The 20,488-nt window shown below is 36.5% G+C and overlaps 1 protein-coding gene across 1 annotated transcript; it reads right to left on the bottom strand.

The window, feature by feature from the left end:
- Window positions 1-920: 920 nt before the first annotated feature.
- On the bottom strand, window positions 921-19,644 carry PRR4 (proline rich 4). The gene is made up of 3 exons (XM_034935380.3): window positions 19,435-19,644; window positions 18,432-18,467; window positions 921-17,426 (listed from the first exon to the last, which is right to left on the bottom strand). The coding sequence occupies exons 1-3, from the start codon at window positions 19,496-19,498 to the stop codon at window positions 17,122-17,124; spliced, it is 405 nt and encodes a 134-aa protein (XP_034791271.1). The 5' UTR covers window positions 19,499-19,644; the 3' UTR covers window positions 921-17,121.
- Between the last annotated feature and the right edge of the window lie 844 nt (window positions 19,645-20,488).

Raw genomic sequence — 20,488 nt, forward strand, 5'->3', positions numbered from 1 at the left:
AAATGAAAGCACAATTAAATGTTATGCCTAGAAGATAAAACATTAAACATAAAGGCACAGATAGATTGAATGTAAAGGAAAGAAAAAGCTATACTATGGAATTTGTAACCATAGAAAGCAGGACTGGTTCTATTCTCAAAGTGGCTATATTATCAAGACAAGTAGTAGAAAAATAGAGGGAAGTTGTATAATGATAAAATATTCAATTTATCAAAAATACTTAACAATCCTGAAGGTGTATCAGACTAATAATTGTGACTCAAAATAAATAAAGCAAAATTAACAGAACTAAAGCAAGTGATAGGCATAGCAAAGATTTAAAAACCCCTTTGCTGTGATCTGCATGTGTCTCCTCCAAAGTCTATATGTTGAAACTTAATTGCCAGTGTGCCAGTATTAAGAGATGGTTCCTTTAGGAGGTAATGAGGGCAGACCTCTCATGAATGAGATTAATGACCATTTTGATGTGCATTCTAGGTATGATAGCTCTACATGCCTTAGATTGTGCAATAGTAACTGGGCTCTTATGAAAGGGTTTTAACAACTTCCACAAGTTCTAGACTAATTTCTGCAGTTACATCAGCAGCAAAAATATTCATAAAAACAATGGTGCCACTCACTGCATTTCAGCCTGGGCGACAGAGTGAGACTCCATCTCAAAACAAACAACAAACAAAAAACATAAAGTAACTGGCTAAATCCATATTATTACAGAGACAAGATTGTTACCTAGAGGAAATAAGTGGTTTTCATTCTATTTTGCTTACTTCTGTTAAATTTCTAACATCCACCTTCTGTAGATCTGAATGAGTGGATTACAACTTATTCACACCTCTTTTTTTATATATAGGTGATTATTTTCTCTTTAAAATATTTTAAAAACTATTTTAGAGGTCAGTCCTGGCCCAGGAAGAATTTATTTTATTTATTTATTTATTTATTTATTTATTTATTTATTTATTTTTGAGACAGAGTCTCTCTCTGTCGCCCAGGCTGGAATGCAGTGGCGCGATCTCGGCTCACTGCAAGCTCCACCTCCTGGGTTCACGCCATTCTCCTGCCTCAGCCTCCCCAGGAGCTGGAACTATGGGCACCCGCCACCACGCCTGGCTAATTTTTTGTATTTTTAGTAGAGACGGGGTTTCACCGTGCTAGCCAGGATGGTCTCGATCTCCTGACCTCGTTATCCTCCCACCTCGGCCTCCCAAAGTGCTGGGATTACAGGCCCGAGCCCGCGCCCGGCCAGGCCCAGGAAGAATTTAAATGGTACTCAGTGACACAGGACATATACAAAAAAAGAGTACGATGAAGCAAGAAAGATTCCACCAAGACTTCTTGTTGACTTCTCTCTCAGGCCTACCTGTGTAGGTAAGAGTGCCCGTCCTTTCAGGCCACACTTCAGGTGCCAGAGAATCCCCAAGAAAGTTTTCTTCATTTGGCCGTATCCAAAAATCACAACATGTGAGTGACCCAAAGAATACTGACTTCATATCATAAACCAGATATCACAACCAGTTTGTTCTGTAGCAAAAATTACCCCCGTAAATGTCAAGAAAAGGGCAAATTTTTATAGAGCAACAAGACAAAAAAGGAAAACAGTTTTCTTGGCTCTGAAATGGGCCTGTATACTGGGGTCTCTGGAATCCTTGAAATTGAACCAAATGTGTTTCATGTGTCTTCACAAAGAAAGGAGTAACAAGAAAAAGAAAATCAAGGAAATAGAGAAAGAAGAGAGAGATCCAATAATGAGGATGAGTATATTATTAACATTTTTATTATTACTTACATTGAGTAATCCAGTCATATGTCTTTCATATTTTTTTGGACATGATACCAGAAGACATCAAAACTGTATGTCAAAGGAAAGTTGGTAAACAGAAAAGGCAGATACCAGTGGAAGTATGAAAACTACCGTGTTAATTCTCCATTTTAGCCAAAAGTAAAAGAGGTAGGAGAAATTGACGATCTTTAGGAAATAAAAGACAGCAAGACAAGTAGCAAATCAAGTGCACAAGTGGTTGGCCCGTCACCGGACAATGGTAAGGATATGGTTTCTTTCCCTAGCATTAGGGATTTTCTAATAGAAGAATATTGATTCCGGCTAAGGCCAAACTAGTAAGAATGAAGCCAACCATGCATAACTTCTGATTTCTCATCCAGGCAATGCAATCTGTGAGTCCAATGAATTAATTTCCTACATTCCTTTTATAAATCCTCCACCTATTACAATCATGAAAACCTCCAATATATTCAGCATGGCTACAAAGAGAAAATTCTGATCTGTAGTTTGTTGTGTGACTAATTTTCAGATGACTTACTGGATAATAACATAGATCTTATGTTTGATTGTGCAGTGTTATTACTTTTATTTTATCATGGCTTTTCTTTTTAGCTATAAAGTTTAGCAAACTGCAATAAGACAGTGAAATCACTCTCTGTAACATTCATTGAAAATTTCTAACTACCTCTGTTAAGAATTTCCAGTCTTGGTCCAGCTGTCAGCTACAAACTGTAAATTTCTTTATAGAAAGATGATTGACAAACCAAATTATCATTGCTAACATGCAAACAAAGACAGACTAATTTTCATTCTTTTGAATAAAATTTTCTCCTCTTCCAACGAAGTGTTTCATTTGATTTACAAATCCGATGTTTGAAACAGAAACCTTTCACCACATTAAAATTATTCAACATGTAGGGGAAACCAGCAATCCTTATGCTAATTAATTATAATGCAGTCACAGTATAGATTGCTACATTACAAAGCAAAATACAGAGCTTGAAATTTTCAAGAAACTTAGTGGGCAATATATGAATCTAATGTGAGTATTATAATTATCAGGAAAACTTCCCTCACTGCTCTCCACTCCCCACTATAAAGATGCAGACCTTTCAAATAATCTGTCAGTAGCATTTTAAACACATTTTAAAAAATGATCTCTTTCAATGAAACATAAGCACCCCAAACTAAACATGGAAAAAGTGAACTTCTTTTGTTTCCTCAAAAACAAGATTCTAGCTCTTTGGGAGGCTGAGGCAGGCGGATTGCTTGGGCCCAGGAGTTTGAGACCAGATTGGGCAACGTGGCAAAACCCCGACTCTACCAAAAATATGAAAATTAGCTGGGCTAGGTGTGTTGGTACACGCCTGTGATCCCAGATACACAGGAGGTGGAGGTGGGAGGATCACCTGAGCCCAGGGAGGTCGAGGCTGTAGTGAGCCACGAAAAAAAAAATGTTTTTTTGAGATATAAGAGTCTTCAAATATTTCCACAGAACTTTGTTAAGGTTACATTGTCTTGAGGGGAAAATGCTTAAAAAGTCATGAATATACTTAGGATGATCTGTTATGTGTATATCCACATATATGGATATAGATACACATATAGTTACATATACATGTATACAAATACACACAGACACACCTATTTATACACATTGTACTGTGATTTGTCCTCCACTTCTCTATATTTTAGCTTGTCTGGTTTTTGTTACTTGGATTTCTTCTTTTCTGCATTATTTTATTATTTTTATTATTTTTAATAAACGCAATAATTGTACATATTTATGTGATACATTGTGATATATGAATACATGTATACAATGTGTAATGATCAAATCAAGGCAATTAGCATATCCATTTCTCAAATATTTAACATTTCTTTGTGTTGGGCACATTCAAAATTTGTTTTTCTAGCTCTTGTAAAATATACAATAAATTGTTGTAATTGTAGTCACCCTACTGTGCTATAGAACACTAGAACTTATTCCTTCTATCTGGCTATACTTTTGTATTCATTAACCAACCTTTGGCTATCTCCCTCTCCCTTCTCCCCAATCACATCTCTAGGAACCATTATTCTGCTTCCTACTTCTACGGAATCAACTTTATTAGCTTCCACATATGTGTGAACATGTCATGTTTGTCTTTCTGTATCTGGCTTATTTCACTTAACAGATGTTCTCCAGTCTCATGGATGCTACCATAAATGACCAAATTTCCTTCTTTTAATGGCTAAATAGTATTCCATTCATTATGTGTATATATCATGTTTTCTAATCCATTCAAATGTTAATGGACACTTAGGTTGATTTCATGTCTCGGCTATTATGAATGGTGTTGCAAAACACATGGGAGTGCAGATATCACTTCGACATATTGATTTCCTTTCCTTTGGATACATACCCAGTGCTGGGATTGCTGGATCATATGGTAGTTATATTTTTAGTTTTTAAGAACTTCCATTCTGTTCTCCATAATGACTAAACTAATTTATATTTGTACCAACAGTGTGTAAAAGTTCCTCCTCCACATCCTCACAAGCATTTGTGTTTTTTTGTCTTTTTGAAAATAGCCATTATAACTAGAATAAAATAATATCTCATTGAGGTTTTTATTTGCATTTCTCTGATTAGTTATATTGAGCACCTTTTTATATACCTATTGGCCATTTGTATGTCTTCTTTTGAGAGATATCTGTACAGTTAATTTGCCCATGTTTTAATCTAATTATTTGTGTTTTTGACTGAGTTCCTTCTATAGTCTGGATATGAATTCCTTGATAAATGAATAGTTTTCAAATATTTTCTCTTATTCTAGAGGTTGTATCGTCAGTCTGTCGATTGTATATTTGTGTATGCTTTTATCAAATCAACATAATGTAAACTAAATGAGATAAAGCTAAAATGTTCATCGCTTGCTTAACATAAAATGCATTATTCATCTAATTTTATTGTTACTATTATATAATATTATAATTTTAATTTTGCCATTGATTATATAGTTACAGTTCTGATGGAAACAGTGAAATCACTTTCTTTTAACTTATTTCAGGCAGATAATTTCATCAATGAGGCTCAATGATCTATCACCAAACATAATAAAAGAAGTTGGGTTAAATGAAAGGGATGTTTGCTGAGTTATTTGTTGTCTTCATTTTTGAGAGAATTACCAATCAATTCAGGTGTGTTTATGAGGATTTAGATTTCCTTATATTCATGTAACACCGAAGGTTCCTCAGGACACAGAGAGAAGCCTGTTTCAGTTTGCTGTTCCATAAAATCATAAAAAAAGAATGACTGAATAGATAGAAAAATGCTAACTCAAGAGCAAAAATCTGTGCCACAATGCTATCTAGATTAAAATAATTTCGCTTTATAATCGTATTGCTCAAATAGTATATAATAAAGAGGAGCAGGAATGAAATTATAGATATTAGGGGATGTCAAACTTATCCTTGCATTCTTATTGTACAAAATTTCCTCAGTTTACATTTAAGCCCACATGTAAAATTACAGCAGAATATTCTGGAAATTGCCCAACAGGTGAGAATAAAATCTATCAGGGAGAGTTTCCAGCGCCTGATCCAATCAATGCAGTGAACCAGCACCATAACTCTACTTCTCTGAATCCCCATTATGAAATCTATAGCAGAAATCATTGTAAGCATATTCTTCAACATGTTTGCCATGCTTGATTATGGGATCTCTGCTTTCTGTACACCACTGATTTATAAATAAGATGTTATAAATTTGTGTATCCAAAGCTTTAGTGTTCAATATGTTTCTTTATCCTGTGCTATTGATTGACACTGGAAAAGAATGGAATGCCTCCAGTGTGCTCCCAGACAAAGTCCTAGTTGTCTTTGAAAAACGAAAACTACCTTTATTTTTCTCAGAATTTCAGCTAGTGATTTTCAAGGCAGATATTATATTACCTGCTGTTGTGACACTGTTTATAATTTCCTTGTAAAGCTATCAACTAGGATTTGAATTCTGATTTGTTAAAATACAAAATAGAGATTTTAAAATATTTTTTGCATCTTTTTTTCCTTAAGATTTAAATGTTTTTTATTCATTCACCTTAGTTATAAGCTAGAAACATTAAAATATGGTGTCTTCATGGATCTCCTGAGAAGCAAGGCAGTCATCGGGATAAATGCCTATATGAGAAAGCAAGGAGAGAGCGAAAGGTGAACAGAGCTATTGTACTAGGATATAACTTTGACCCCTGTGAAGGAGAAAGAGAGGGAAAGAAGGAAGGTCTTAGGCAGCAGTGCAGTCCTGAGAACATTTCAAGATGTCCAGTAGGGAGTTATCAAGCCCAAGGTGCAAATTAGAGGAGTCCTGAGTCTCCCAGGAGCAGGCCTGACCATTGAATCTGCCCCCTTCTCTGTCTTTGGCTGAAAGCGGCTCATGGAAGTGAATGGGGTGATAGATTTCATAGCATAGGTGCCATGCTTGTTAGCTGTTGGGGAAATACGATTAAAAACAAAGTCTCCTCCCAACCCAGAAAGTCTCTCCACAAATGTAATAGAGAAAGAAAATAGTTTTCTTATTAAATAAATATTAAACCAGAATCTGATATACATTACAGGCAACCTACTAAGAGACTGCAAAGACAGAAAGAGATCTCACCCGTTTTTATATAGCCAATATATGCATATGACCCAATATATACATTTTCTCAAGTTAAGTGATAACCAATCCCCAAGAGAGAGGACTTGGCAGCATTATTTATTATGCATAGTTTATCTTAAATTTACCTGGAAATTGGGGTGGCCATCTGTGTTAGTTAACAGACTTTAAACAAAGGACAAATAAACACATATCTTTATGTAGGAGATAGTCTTGCCATTTGGAGCCTGGTGGCCATTGAAGTTAGGCTCCTGCTCACAGCAGAAACTGAGGGATAAGGGTGCTTATTTGTAAAAGAGATGATTAAGCTTCTTTATTTTTAGTGTGTATTTGCCCTTCTGCAGCTAATTGTGCTCCCTCAAGACAGAGATTTCAGAGGCACATTCCTATCACATGCCACAAATGTCTAAAATGACAGTTTATCTTCTTACTCACCTCGCCAATACATATTATGTATAAAGTACCCAAGGTTTAAGTAAATACACAAAATCTGCTTTCTGATACTATATCAGGATCGCTTCGAGTCTGTGGCAGTTTTGAAACATGGCTGCAAACTCTTTGATCCTCTTCCTTTTGAGGCCTAGGGTCTGCAGACCTTCCTCTTAAAACTGAGTGGGCTTGTAACTGCTTTAAACAATGACGTGTGGTGGAAACGACATCATATGCTTTCTAAGGCTATCAAGAAAAACTGTATGGCTTTTCCGTTACTCACTGGAAAGTTTCCTCTTACAATCCTGAACCACTTCATAAGAAGTCTGACAAAGTTGAGACCAGCATGCTGTGAGGAAGCTCAAGCCACACGAGGAGGCCACATGTAGGCAATATAGTCAACCATTTCAAATGAGCCCATACTTCTGATCATCCAAGTCCAGTGATAGACATGAGAGTAAAGGTCTGCTTGGTTATTGCAGCCCCTGCCACTTGAGTCATAGTCCGCTGTCTACATATTCTAAGTTGAAGGTCTAGACATTTTGAAGAAGAGACAAGCCTTCTCATAGTGCCCTGTCTGAATTACTGACCCACAGAATCTGGAAGCATAATAAAATACTGTTGTTTTACACCCACTAGGGCCTATTGGGGTGGGGGTTGGGGGAGGAGGAACATCAGGAAGAATAGCTAGTAGATGTTGGGCTTAATACCTAGGTGATGGGCTGATCTGTGCATCAGACCACCATGGCACATGTTTACCAATGTAACCGCACATTCTGCACATGTACTTCAGAACTTGAAAGTTGAAGAAAAAATACACAAAATAAAATAAAATAAAATAAAATATTGTTGTTTTGTATCTCTGAGTTTTGGACTCAGGGTGTTTTAAAGATCAATGCATAACTAAAATAGAATTATTTAGCACATACATAAGGAAAGTCTTTTACTAGCTTAGTTTTTATTTTCTTAGCATCATTATTTATAGTAGCCAAAAGATAGAAAAAAACCCAAATGTTCATCAATGAATAAATAAATAGACAAAAGGTGGTTTAGTCATGTAATCAAATATTATTTAACTATTAAAGGGAATAAAGTACTGATACATACAACATGTATGAGTCTTGAAATTATGCTAAGTAAAAGAAACCAATCACAAAAGATCTCATATTATATAATGCCATTCAGTCGAAAGTCCAGAATAGGAAAATATACAGATGCAGGAAGAAGATTAACAGATGCTTAGGCTGGGGTGGGGAGAAAGGTGGGATGATGGGGGAATAGGGAGGTGATAGCTAAAGGATATGGGGTTTCTTTTTGAAGTGATAAAATATTCTACAATTGACAGTGGTGATGGTTGCACATGTCTGTGGAATATATTAAAAATCATTTAATTGAACACTAAATGAGTGAATTGTATATTATGTGAACTATATCTCAATTAAAGCATTTAAGGCAAAAACAAGTTACATATGACATTTTTCCTTATAGAATATGTAACATCTGTGTATATTTTTCATAATTTTATTATACCTTGTAGTAACACTATTAGCTCAGTCATCTTTAATTCTGGTGAGGTATAAATAAAATATCAAAAGCTTTATATCATTTCACTTTTGTTGCCTATTACTTATTGAGAAACTTTTTACTCTTTGGATGAGACATGATAGGATAGGCTATGCTGTAGCATCTACAATGTGAGTTTCATGAAAGGTTCATTTCTCGGTTCACATTACATGACTAATTTAATTTAAAAATGCAGAGTGAGGTGAGGATAGTTTTCATGTAGTCTCTCAGGAATACAAGCTAGTGGAGTATCTAACACTAAACATGTGTCTTTCAAGTCCCTCACTTAGGAAGAAAAGAGACACGAAGAGCCTTCTTTTACATATGAATATTCAACTGTTCCAAAATGATTAGTTGAAAAGATAATCCTAATCTTTTTTTTTCAGTCTTTAAGTGCTCTTTTCTTTTATTCTCAGCCCCCTTTATTGTTATTATTATTTTAATTTCATTATTATTATACTTTAAGTTTTAGGGTACATGTGCACAACGTGCAGGTTTGTTACATATGTATACATGTGCCATGTTGGTGACCCATCAACTCGTCAGATTTTATGTTTCTTTATCCTGGCTTGATAAAACCCATTGTCTCAGGACTTTTCTTCTAAATAGAAAAGTAGTCTGAAGGCTCGTCCTGATTCATTTTAAGACTGTAGTATTTCTCTTCTGCCAGTTAATATGTTTTCACTTTTTCTTTCTATTTTCTTTTTATATCCAATACATTTCAGTATGAAATTTTGTGATGGTCCACTAGTCTGATGTGCACAATTTAGCCAGGAATAAATATTAGTGGATTCAAAATAGGCACTCAAACTATCTGTCCAGATTTTTTAAGTGTTGTTGGTTTTTTTCTTTCTTTTTTTTTTTCAAATTTCAACTGATGAGTGAAAGTAGCTGCCTAGAGAATAATGAGGTGGGTGCCAAACCTGGGTTCATTGAAGGAGTTATAGCACCTGTGCCATGCTATAACTTAGATAAGTGACCTTATCTAAGCCCATGGCTTCAAATGCCACTGAAACTGGTGAATTTATCTTTTAGGAATGGAAGGGCTATAAAGATATTTGATGAAAGAAAACTAAGAGGATTTGTCACCAGAACATCTACCTTTTAAAAGGGGGCTAAAGAAAATTCTCTAGCCAAGAAAAATAAATTAAAAAAGAAAGTTTCAAACAAAAAGATTAAAGAAAACACAATGGAAAGGAAGAATGAATAAATTCATCTTCCTTTTCTTCTTCAGTTTGGTAAATGTATTTGACAGTTGAAGTTACAATTATGACATTATCAGCTGTGATTGTAAACTTGATTTCAGTAACATTTGAAGCCATGGGCTTAGACAAGGTCACTTAGGAATAGTGTAGATATCAGGACAAGTAAGACCTCTGAGACAGCCATGTGAGAACTTGACATAGCAAGCAAGTGATGGGGAGCCCCACCCAGTGACTGTCTTCACTCTAGCAGCTCTCAGTGAAGGCTTCTGTATTAGGCCATTCTTGTGTTGCCATAAAGAAATAGAGGGGCCCTGCATGGTGGCTCACACCTGTAATCCCAGCACTTTGAGAGGCAGAGGCGGGCGGATCACGAGGTCAGGAGATTGAGACCATCCTGGCCAACACGGTGAAACCCTGTCTCTACCAAAAATACAAAAAATTAGAAGGGCGTGGTGGCGGGTGCCTGTAGTCCCAGCTACTCAGCAGGCAGAGGCAGGAGAATCACTTGAAGCCGGGAGGTGGAGGTTGCAGTGAGCCAAGATCGCGCCACTGCACTCCAGCCTGATGACAGAGCGAGACTCCATCTCAAAAAAAATAAAAAAATAAAAAATAAAGGTAATTAATAAAAGAGATTTAATTAGCTCATAGTTCTGCAGGGTGTACAGGCATGGCACTAGTATCTGATTAGCTTCTGATGAGGCCTCTGGAAGCTTACAATCATGGCAAGAGGCAAAGGGGGAGGAGGCGTGTCACATGGTGAGAGTGGGAGCAAGTAGAGGAGGTGCCACACACATTCAAACAACCAGATCTTGCATGAACTCAGAGCAAGAACTCACTAATCACCGAGAGAATGGTGTTAAACCAGGAGTGTCCAATCTTTTGGCTTCCCTAGGCCACGCTGGAAGAAAAAGAATTGTCTTGGGCCATACAAAAAATATACTAACGATGGGTGATGAGCTAAAACAAATTGCCAAAAAACTCAATGTTTTAAGAAAGTTTATGAATTTGTACTGGGTCATATTCAAAGCCATTCTGGGCTGCATGCAGAATGCTGGCCATGTGTTGGACAAGCTTCTGCTACACCATTCATGAGGAATCTGCCCCATGATCCAATCACCTCCTACCAGGTCCTATCACCAACATCGGGAATCACATTTCAACATGAGGTTTTCAGGGGACAAACATCCAAACCATATCAACTTCCCTGTGCCAAGCATGGATGGAGCTGAGAGCTTTATATGGGTTACTTACAAAATATACATGTTTTATACAATAATATTAATAGTACAAAATAATTACTTTGTACCAAAAATTAATTGTACAAAATATTAATTAAAATATTTAACATAACATTTGTACAATGTATATAAAAATATAAATATCCCATAAAATTTGATAATAGCATATGCTATTTTATTTCTATAATATAGACACTCTTCAATACTCAGCAACTTTGTTCACATTAGACCACTTTTATTTGTAATTATTGATATGTTGGGTCACAAAACTGCCATTTTACTTTATGATTTCTGCTTATCCTTTTTTTTTCTTTTTTTGTAATTGTTGTTTTGTATGCCTTGCTTTCATGTGTGTTACTTTAATTTTCTTTTTTTAGAATTCCATTGAGGTTTATCTGTGGTATTTTTGAGTATATCTCTGTGTGCAGACATCTTAGTGGATGCTGTAGGTTTTACAGCACATGTAATAACTTATCATGGTTTAATAGGGTCAAAATTTTAGTACTTTGAAAGATGTATGGAAACCTTATTCCTTGATTCCCTGTATGTCTCTTTACCCTCCTCTGTTCCTTATATAGTTGTCTTAAATATTTACCCATATACACTTAAAATCGTATCTGATAATGTCATAATTTTAACTTCAGCTGTCAAATAAATTTACCAAACTGAAGAGGAAAAGGAAGATGAAGTTATTCATTTTTTCCCTTTCCATTGTGTTTTCTTTAATTTTGGTGTTTTAAAGTTTCTTTTTTAATCTTTTTTTTTTTTTTTTTCCTGGATAGAGAATTTTCTTGAGCCCCTTTTTAAAAGGTAGACCTTCTGGTGACAAATCCTCTCAGTTTTCTTTCATCAAATGTCTTTATAGCCCTTCCATTCCTAAAAGACAAATATACCAGATATAAAAACCAGAATCGAAAGTTATTTTATTTCATCACATAGACAGTGTTGTGCCACTTTTCTATGGCTTTCATCTATTTCTGGTGTCTCCTGCTTCCATTTGTATTGTTTTCTCTCCTATAGATGAGCTATTTCCTCTAGCTGCTTTCAAAATTTGTTCTTTCTTTTAATTTTCAGATATTTTACCATGGTATACCTTAGTTTGGATTCTTTGTGTTTGTCTTGGTTAGTTTTATGCACTGAAAGTTTGTGTCCCCTCAAAATTCATATGTAGACATCCTAAATTCAATGTGATGTTATTTGGAGGTTAGGCCTTTGGGAGGTAATTAGGGTTAGATTAAGTCATGAGGGTGGGGCCCTCATGTTGAGATCAGAGGGCTTATAAAAAAAAAAGAGAGAGAGAGAGAGGGAGAAGGAGACAAGAGATATCTTTTTCTTTTCTCCAACATGTGAGGATACAATGAGATGATGTCCATCTATAGCCAAAAAATGTCTTCAGCAGAACTCATCTGTGCTGGCATTCTGATCACGGTCTTCCAGCCTCCAGTATTGTGAGCAACACATTTCTGTTTTTATAAACCACCCATTCTATGGTATTCTGATACAGTAGCCTAAAATGGCTAAGAGATTTTGGGTTTGCTTGAATTTAGGAATCTGTGGGTTTTTGCCTATTGCCAAATTAAGGAAGTTTTCAGTCTTTGAGACCTTTCTCAAAGCTGCCCATTTCTTCTCTCCTTCTGGGACTCTGATAACACAAAAATTAGGCCTTCAGTTATAATACTACAGGTCCCTGAGGCTGTGTTTATAGTTTTTTCCTGCTTACCTTCTTGAATTTTTTATGTGGTTATTGTAAGTTTCAGTTCTAAAATGTCCATTCAGTTCTTTCATATATTTTAATTTTTTGGCTGAGATAATTTTTAAATTTGTTTCATATATGTTTGTAAGCAATATACTGGAAGCATTTTTATGATGACTGCTTTAAAATATTTTCTGAATAATTCCAACATCTTTGTCATTTTTGTTCTGGAATCTTCTAATTACCTTTTACATTCAAGTTGAGATTTTTCCTGGTTCTTTGTATACCAAATGATTTCTAAATGAACCAGGACATTTTAGGCATTATGAGACTCTAGAACTTATTTACCTTTTCTGTCTTAGCTAGCTTCCTCAGACACTACTCCAGCAAGGCAAGGGAGTGAGGGAGGGACACTGCATTACTGCCAGGTGATGGTAGAAATAAAGGTTTCCTCTCAATCTCTGTTGACACCTAGGCAGGTGAAGGTTCCTCATTACTGTTGGCTGGAGTGTGGATTCTGGGTCACCACTAGGCCTCCACTGATAGCCTGTCTCGGAGGCAGAAGTGACTTGTTACTGTTTCCCACGTGGCCTCCACAAGCACCACCTGGTATGGAAAGGAGGGTGCTTCTTCATTGCTGCTTCTAGAGTAGATCCAGCTCCCCATTTGCTCTCCAGTCATATCAAGGTGTGGAAGGAGAGTGAGGGGCTTATTACCACAAGTTGGGGATGAAAGTTCCAACTTCTGCTATTCTGAGATACTATTCTGGAGGAGGGTTGGGACACCTTGTCACAGCCTGGCAGGTGTGAAGATCTAAAGATCTAAGCTCTTCACTTGAGGTAATAGTGTTTTCTGTGGTACTTGACTACAGTAGAGTGGTTATTGTCGAAATGTTTTCTGCCTTGGTAGACTATTTCCTTGACCTTTGCCTAAAATAATAGGCTTTTGTTGGGAAATTCTCATATGTGCCTGTTAGTATTTCTATGTTGATGGCATTTTCAGCTAAAAGTCTGCAAATTATAAAGCAGAAAAGAAAACTTAGAGGATTCATCGCTATACAATTTATTAAGTCCCTACCACATCTGCCTTGGTCTCTCCAGGTCTGAGTTTTCATATATTTTATATATAATGTTCAGGGTTTATAGTTTTTCTTAGTAGAAGGAATAGGGCAAAATACATTTACTCCATTTTTCTGGAAGCAGAAATTGGTTTACTTTCTGTAAGAAAGCAGCCGGTGAATTTCTGTCTAAATTCTCTGCCTTTTCAAGAGGAACTGGGCTTTACTTCTCAGATTAACAACTGAGCAATGATAGACCTACAGGTGGCATTACTCTCTGTATAGGTAGAGAATAGGCTGAATATTAAATGTTAAGGAGCAGAATCATTGGAATTTAAATGAGGAAGGAGACTTCGTTTTTATTCACGTTAACCAGCCACCTGATGACATGCAACAGTGCATTTGTTCATCAACATACCTTTTAGATGGCCTTTCTGCTTCTTTTTTGAATGCTTTAATGCTAAAGAAAGCAAGTGTTTATCAAATAATCTATTTTTTAGATAATTCATTATTAGAAGTTAATTCATTATTAGAAAGATAATTTATTATTAGAAGATAATTCATTATTAGAAAGGACAAAATGAGTCTTTTTAAATAAAAGAATAAATAAATTTAAATGTATTGAACTTTTATTGTTGTATGTCATGTAGGGTAATTTTGTATACATGTTGCATTTTACAAGACTTAAATCGTGTAATTTTATATACATCATGTAGGGTAATTTTATATATATTTTATAAGGTAATTTTATATATATTATGCATTTAATTCTTGTAAGTAGCCCTCTGCCTTAGCCAGTTCGAGCTGCTATTAACAAAATATCTTATCTTGGGTAATTTATAAATAATATAATGTATTTGTCATAGCTCTGGAGGCTGGAAAGTTGAAGATTGAGATGGTACCAGATTTGGGGTTGAGTGAGAGCCCATTCCAAACAGACAATTTCTCCTGGCTTCTCTCTCATGAGGCAGAAGTATGAAAGAAAGATGAACATTGAGTCCCTACATGTCAAAAGAGATGGAACAGCTCAGCAGCCTTTGGGAGCTTCTTTTTGTAGGGAAATTGATCCCATTCATGAAAGCAGAGTCCACATGACTTAGTCACTTCCCCCAAAGACTCCATCTCTTAATACTATTGCATAGGGAATTAAGTTTCAACATAAATTTATTTTGTAGAGACATAAACATTCAAACTATAGCATTCTGTCCCTGGTCATCCCCCCAAATATATGGTCTTCTCACATACTAAGTACATTTATTTCATCCCCCAAATCCCAAAGTCTTAACTCATTCCAGCATCCACTTTAAAATCTAAATCCAAAGTCTTATCTAAATATCATCAAAATCAGATATGGTGTGGCCAATTTTCTAATACTGAACCATCTTTAACATCCTCATCCTCTTTCAACGTGGTTTATTATTCTTTTAGCATACTGTTCGCTTGTTTATGTACTATTGAATAGTTTCCCTAACAGAGTATCCTTGCTGTACTATATATTTTGTTTAATGAAACTCAGAATGAATTCAGAAACTTGTTGTTTCCTGTACTTAAAAAATCTAAATAAGAATTATGTGCTTTTTAATGATAAAGATTAGATATTAAAATTTTCTGTATTCAGTGACATTGGAGGTGATAATGAGAGGTAGTTGGAGACAGTACATATCAAATTCTCTTGCTTCTTAGGGTTATTTTCTATTCAACTTTGCCTCAGCAACTTGAGTTAAATTTGGTAGTCTATATTATCTGACAATAATACTGATATTGCTGGAATTTTTACAATCAGAACAGAGTTTTACTCAAATTTCTTGCCCTTTAAAGTACATTATGCTGCACCCTTTATGAAATCCACTCAAGTTTTTAAAAAGAATGGTGAACGACTTAGGGAGGAAGAGAACTGAGCAATGAAAAAAGAGGAGAAAAGAGCATAGTGAGTTTTATAGAGAAGAGATCTAGAACTACATTTATGCCCCTAGAAACCAGGATTAATAGTTTTGGAAATTTTAAGAATTCCCCAGCACTTGCAACTCCCTCTCATTTGTTATATATTCCTTGTTTTCCTAGAGTTACAAGAATATCAATGAAAGATGTAAAAATAATTTTAAGAATTTGCATTTGTGCTATGCAATCTAGGACAGAAGGGGAACAATGGAACTCTTTCTCCTTGGCAGCTGGCTTTATTAAGATAAAGGAGGAGGGAAGCCTGCTGGAAGCATCAATGAGCAAGAGTCCCAGATATTCTTAGATTGTATTAATGGCCCTCAAATTCTAGACTCAGAAACACCCACAAAGAGAAGCAACAATCAGAAATTGCATGCTATTAATATTTTATTGGTATACTGAATAAAGAGTTATGACCACATTATTTCAATGTCATGGCTTTCTGAAGGAAGTTATCTTCTTATTTATTTTCTGAAACAAAAAAAAACCAAGGAAATGTATACACAACATACAACATGGCAAAACTTATCTAATTCCTTGGTGATATTACTAAAGTAAGTTATTGCTTTCAAGATTAAGAAAATAGATTATTTTTATGGTGTTTATGTTTTGGTTACTGTTCAAAACATTCAAGGTTATATTTATGAAAATGACTGCAACTTGAACCTGTAGTAGTGAAAAACTAATACAAGCCTACATATCAATTAACAGTGGTTGACTGAAGAAATCATGGTACAGTCACACAAGAGAATAGTATACAATTGTAACAACAAAAGAAAAATGTACAAATAAATCACCAAGAAGATCTATAGGTCTCCGTGAAATGATAAAGTTGTCTAAGACATGTATTATTTGAAATAAGAAAATACAGATCTGCATATAAAATAATATGTCACTTGTGGGAAAAATAATGACGTATGCTTATATACATATAAATATTTCCAGGAGGATGTTCAAAAAATTAAGGGTGGTGACTTTTGGTGAAGGGTGTGGGTAAGTAGGATAAGGCGTCACTTTAAGATTTAGCTTCATACCATTCTGTTCAGTTAGATTTTTTTTTCCTTGAGCATGTACTAATTTCAAAATAAGTATTTTAAAAATTAAATAAGATATAAGAGCATCAAGTTCAAGTATCATTTAGCAGGGACACTGGACCTGAGAGGCTGGTGTGAGGCAGGACTGAGCAAAGAGTCCTCTGGTGGAAACCTGAGAGAAACCTGAGATGGAGAGTCCTTGGGTTTGAGAAGGCAGACTCAAAGACAGGAGGCAGAGCACCAAAGGGAGAGCACACCCCACTTCCTCATTACCAACTCATTTTAATGAGACAAGTCATCTTAAGAAAAAAGTTGGGGAGGTCAGTATTTCAAAAGATAAGAATTCTTTGAACCACTTGTTAAAAATACAAGGACTTGCAACCTTATCCAAGAATATCTGAATACAAATCTTAAGAAATGGGGTACAGGATTATGTAATTTCAACATATTTCCAATTGATTTGTTAACACGATAAAGTTTGGGAACGGTAGCAGTTTGGGCATTTAATGGAGAATGAACTGGAATCATACCTGCCACTGAATTCTAGATTACCAGAGTGGTTGCTCCTGGGGATGTCTTGCTGGTCTGTCCCTCCGGAAGAATGATGATGCTTCCTGCAGGCTGACAGAAGGAAATCGGGGTAGAGAGAGTTGACGGTGTCCTCGTCGGGGTGGTCGTTGTTGATTTTGAAAAGGAGGTGGGGGAGGATGGCGGTGATGGCCTCCTGGTTTTGGTGGTCTCTGCTGAGGACCATCATCTTGGTTACCACTATCACCAGGGGGTCTAGGTAGGAGTCCTTCAGGAGGAGGGCTCTGGGGTCCCTGATCTGGTCTCTGACTTGAGTCCTCTACATCTGTGTGAGTAATTAATGGACAAGAATGCATGAGCTCAGTGAAGAAAAACTCTCCTCTCTTTATACTTCTCTCACCTTACTACACAGCCCTGTTCTCCCCAAACCTGCTGCTTGACTGTCAACTTCTTTTGTGCCCACTGTTTTTTTTTCTTTTTATGCAGCTCTCAACTTAATCCATGTAAGAGTGATATGGAAAGTCTCATTTATTTGCTCCTGTGACAAGTATGTTTCCTTAAATTTGAAAAGAGGGGTTCTTGCATATCTTAGAGTTGCCAGAGGATGTCTCCAAGGACAGAAAAAAAAAAAAAAAGCAAAAGCATTATAGCTTTCAGTTATGTTACTGGTTATTTTTTATTTTTATTTTTTGGTTGCTGTAATGACTTACAAACTGTGACTCCATCTCTGGGCACCTAAGCCCTATGTGGAAACTAGAGCTGATTTCCCAGGCTCCTGGAACCAAGTAGAGAAATACTAAGAGACAGAAGAGAAAGACAATGTGAAAGCCTGCACATGATCACTAAACAGCTGTGGCAACTATTGATCATCTGTAGTGACACAGCTGAGTGGGTCAACACAGAGAAAAGACATTCATGCACTGATTTTTTTGTTTTGTTTTGCGTTACTCCCTGAAGCCACATAACCGTGCAGGGGAACACTGGGGGAAGAAAGAAGCAGTTAAGGATGGAGGAGTCAGAATGAGAACACTTCTCATTTGTTCATCATCTCTCAGCAATCATTCAGCCTGGGAAAAAAGCCTGCCCACTCCTATTGTCCTCAAAGCCAGGCATCTCTGTATTCAAGTTGGTGGCCTGGCTCATGGTCCCCAGAATCAAAGATGGGTAAGAATTGCCTATATATTTAGGGGCACTAATATTAATCAATGCCTGACCCCTCTTACCACCTCCTCCCAAAAAAATGATGAGAAGAAGACACTGAAGGAAACTAAAAAGAAATTCTAGTGGAAAAAGAAAGAAAAGAATTGGATTGAGGATCATTGGGATTTACCTGGTATGGTGAAAGTAAAGTCTTCATAGTTCACATCTAGGAAAAGAAGCACAGGATGAAGTGAACATTACCTCATAAATCTTTCAGGGCTCATAGTGGTCTATAGGGAAAGGGGTCTTCTGGCCACACCCTGTGCATCCCCTAAGTTACCTCATCAACCATGTTCTGTGAAGCTGCTGGAAGGGGAGGAAGATGTTAGGGGAGGCAGGATTGTTACTATCGCTGAGCATCAACCACGAATTCAATAGAAGAGTCCCTTTTTGTCATCCTTAGGATCCCTCAAACCCTAATGCTAATTTAGGCACACTTCTCTGGGTATTTTCATGTCATATTTTAGATCTTTACCTTCTTCCTTCTTTAAATATTTTGATCATATTCACAAGCTTGCCCAAGAGGAGCAACCAGGAGTAAATATTTGGATATAATCTTACACATACTGCCTGCAACATATTGAACTTTTAAATGTGATTGGAAGAAAAATGGGAATTTGGGGACCTGATATTTCTATACCACTATGTAGAAAGACACAAATGTATTATCCAGTCCTCTATGTCTGACAGTACTCTGATGTTTGTTTATCTCTTTCATTGATTCTGCATCCCCTGTACAGCAAGGACACCATCATCGCTGTCCACTGAGATTACTGTAGCATCTTCATAGCTGGACTTCCCTGGATCAGTCTTGCATTATCCACTGCATCCTTTACAGCACAGCCAGGTCTTTCTAAAAATACAAATCTTACTTTGTCATTCCTCTAATTGAAATTCTCTATTGGGTTCCAAGTGTATATCAAATAAAGTATAAGGCCTTGGCATGGAATGAGGGCACAACAGATGTCATCCTTGGAATGAGAGCTCCAAAGCCCTACCCTTCTTCTCAACCTCCTTCCTCCCCTCCTGCTCTTCCTCTGCAGTGGTGTAGGGTGAACCCCTGAGGCCCTAGAAGAGTCACGGCCCCTCATCCCACTCCCCATCTCCTTTTTTAAAAAAATATTTTTTTTTACCATTATCTGTGCTCTGAGCTGAGCTCAGAGCCAGAAGGACCACTGAGAGCAGGACCAGCAGCATCTTGAAGCAGGCTCTGGAGTTGCTCCCAACTCTGCGTTGAGAGAAACATGGCAGCTCCCTTTATAAACATGAGCAGAACAATGGCACCTTTGAGCTCCATACTGGGTGGACCTCACCACCTGAAAGATTAGGTTTTGCTTTCCTCTCATAAAGTTGAATGCATCTCTTATTACTTTTTGGGATTTTAGCCCAGCAGGATGTGGTGGTAGGATGTGGTTAGGTACAACCTGTGACTTGAGCATAGTTTCTGAAGAAACAGTATCTAAGCAATCAGCACAAATACTACAATTGAAGTTTGGTCATCATTTGATTTTCAATTGGGTTAGACAGTTAGTCTTTCCCCTTCATTGGTTGTCTGTGTGCACACGTGCTTACGTTTGTATATGTTTGTCAGCAGTGATCTTATAGCCAGAAGTGAAAATGATTAATATCTCTAGCTATTAGTGTAGCATAAATTCCATTTTTATAGCATATATACCTATATGGATGATATGTAGCTTAATTTCATAATAATATAGAGATCACTTCTGTTTAATGTTGAGTTGTGTGAGGACAACACACACTTGGGCACACGTGGATGACAGAAGTTTTACCCTCAGGCTACTCTGGCCCAAAGAGATTAAGATTCTCCTAATCTAGCACTAACCAGAGATACTTTATTGTTGTAGAACACAGGTATTAAAACATTCTATCTTTATTAATATCCTGGAGGTTAGTAAAGCAAAATTGGCCACAGAAAGCACCATTAGATTTCTGCATCAGAACAGTGTGAATACACAGTTCCTTGAACAAGCCATGCTATTTTATGTCCCTAAGACTTCTTCCATGGTCTTTCTCTTTTCTAGAATGTTCTATAAGATTCAGTTTAGGTCTTACTTCTTGTACCAAATATTTTAATCACACTGGTTATTGAGTGGACACAATAATACAATCTAATTAGATAGTATGATAGCCTGTTGAAAGCCTCAAGTATTACATTGATTTTCTATT

This window comes from Pan paniscus, chromosome 10 (genome assembly GCF_029289425.2).
Source record: "Pan paniscus chromosome 10, NHGRI_mPanPan1-v2.0_pri, whole genome shotgun sequence".
In the NCBI taxonomy this organism is placed as follows: domain Eukaryota; kingdom Metazoa; phylum Chordata; class Mammalia; order Primates; family Hominidae; genus Pan; species Pan paniscus.

Excerpts from the sequence above, each read along its gene's own strand:
- PRR4 (XM_034935380.3), bottom strand. The coding sequence starts at position 19,498 with ATGCTGCTGGTCCTGCTCTCAGTGGTCCTTCTGGCTCTGAGCTCAGCT. Across the intron at positions 18,468-19,434 it reads AGCTCAGAGCACAGATAATG|ATGTGAACTATGAAGACTTT; the intron begins GTAAAAAAAAAT and ends TTCTTTTCCTAG. Across the intron at positions 17,427-18,431 it reads CTTTACTTTCACCATACCAG|ATGTAGAGGACTCAAGTCAG; the intron begins GTAAATCCCAAT and ends TTACTCACACAG.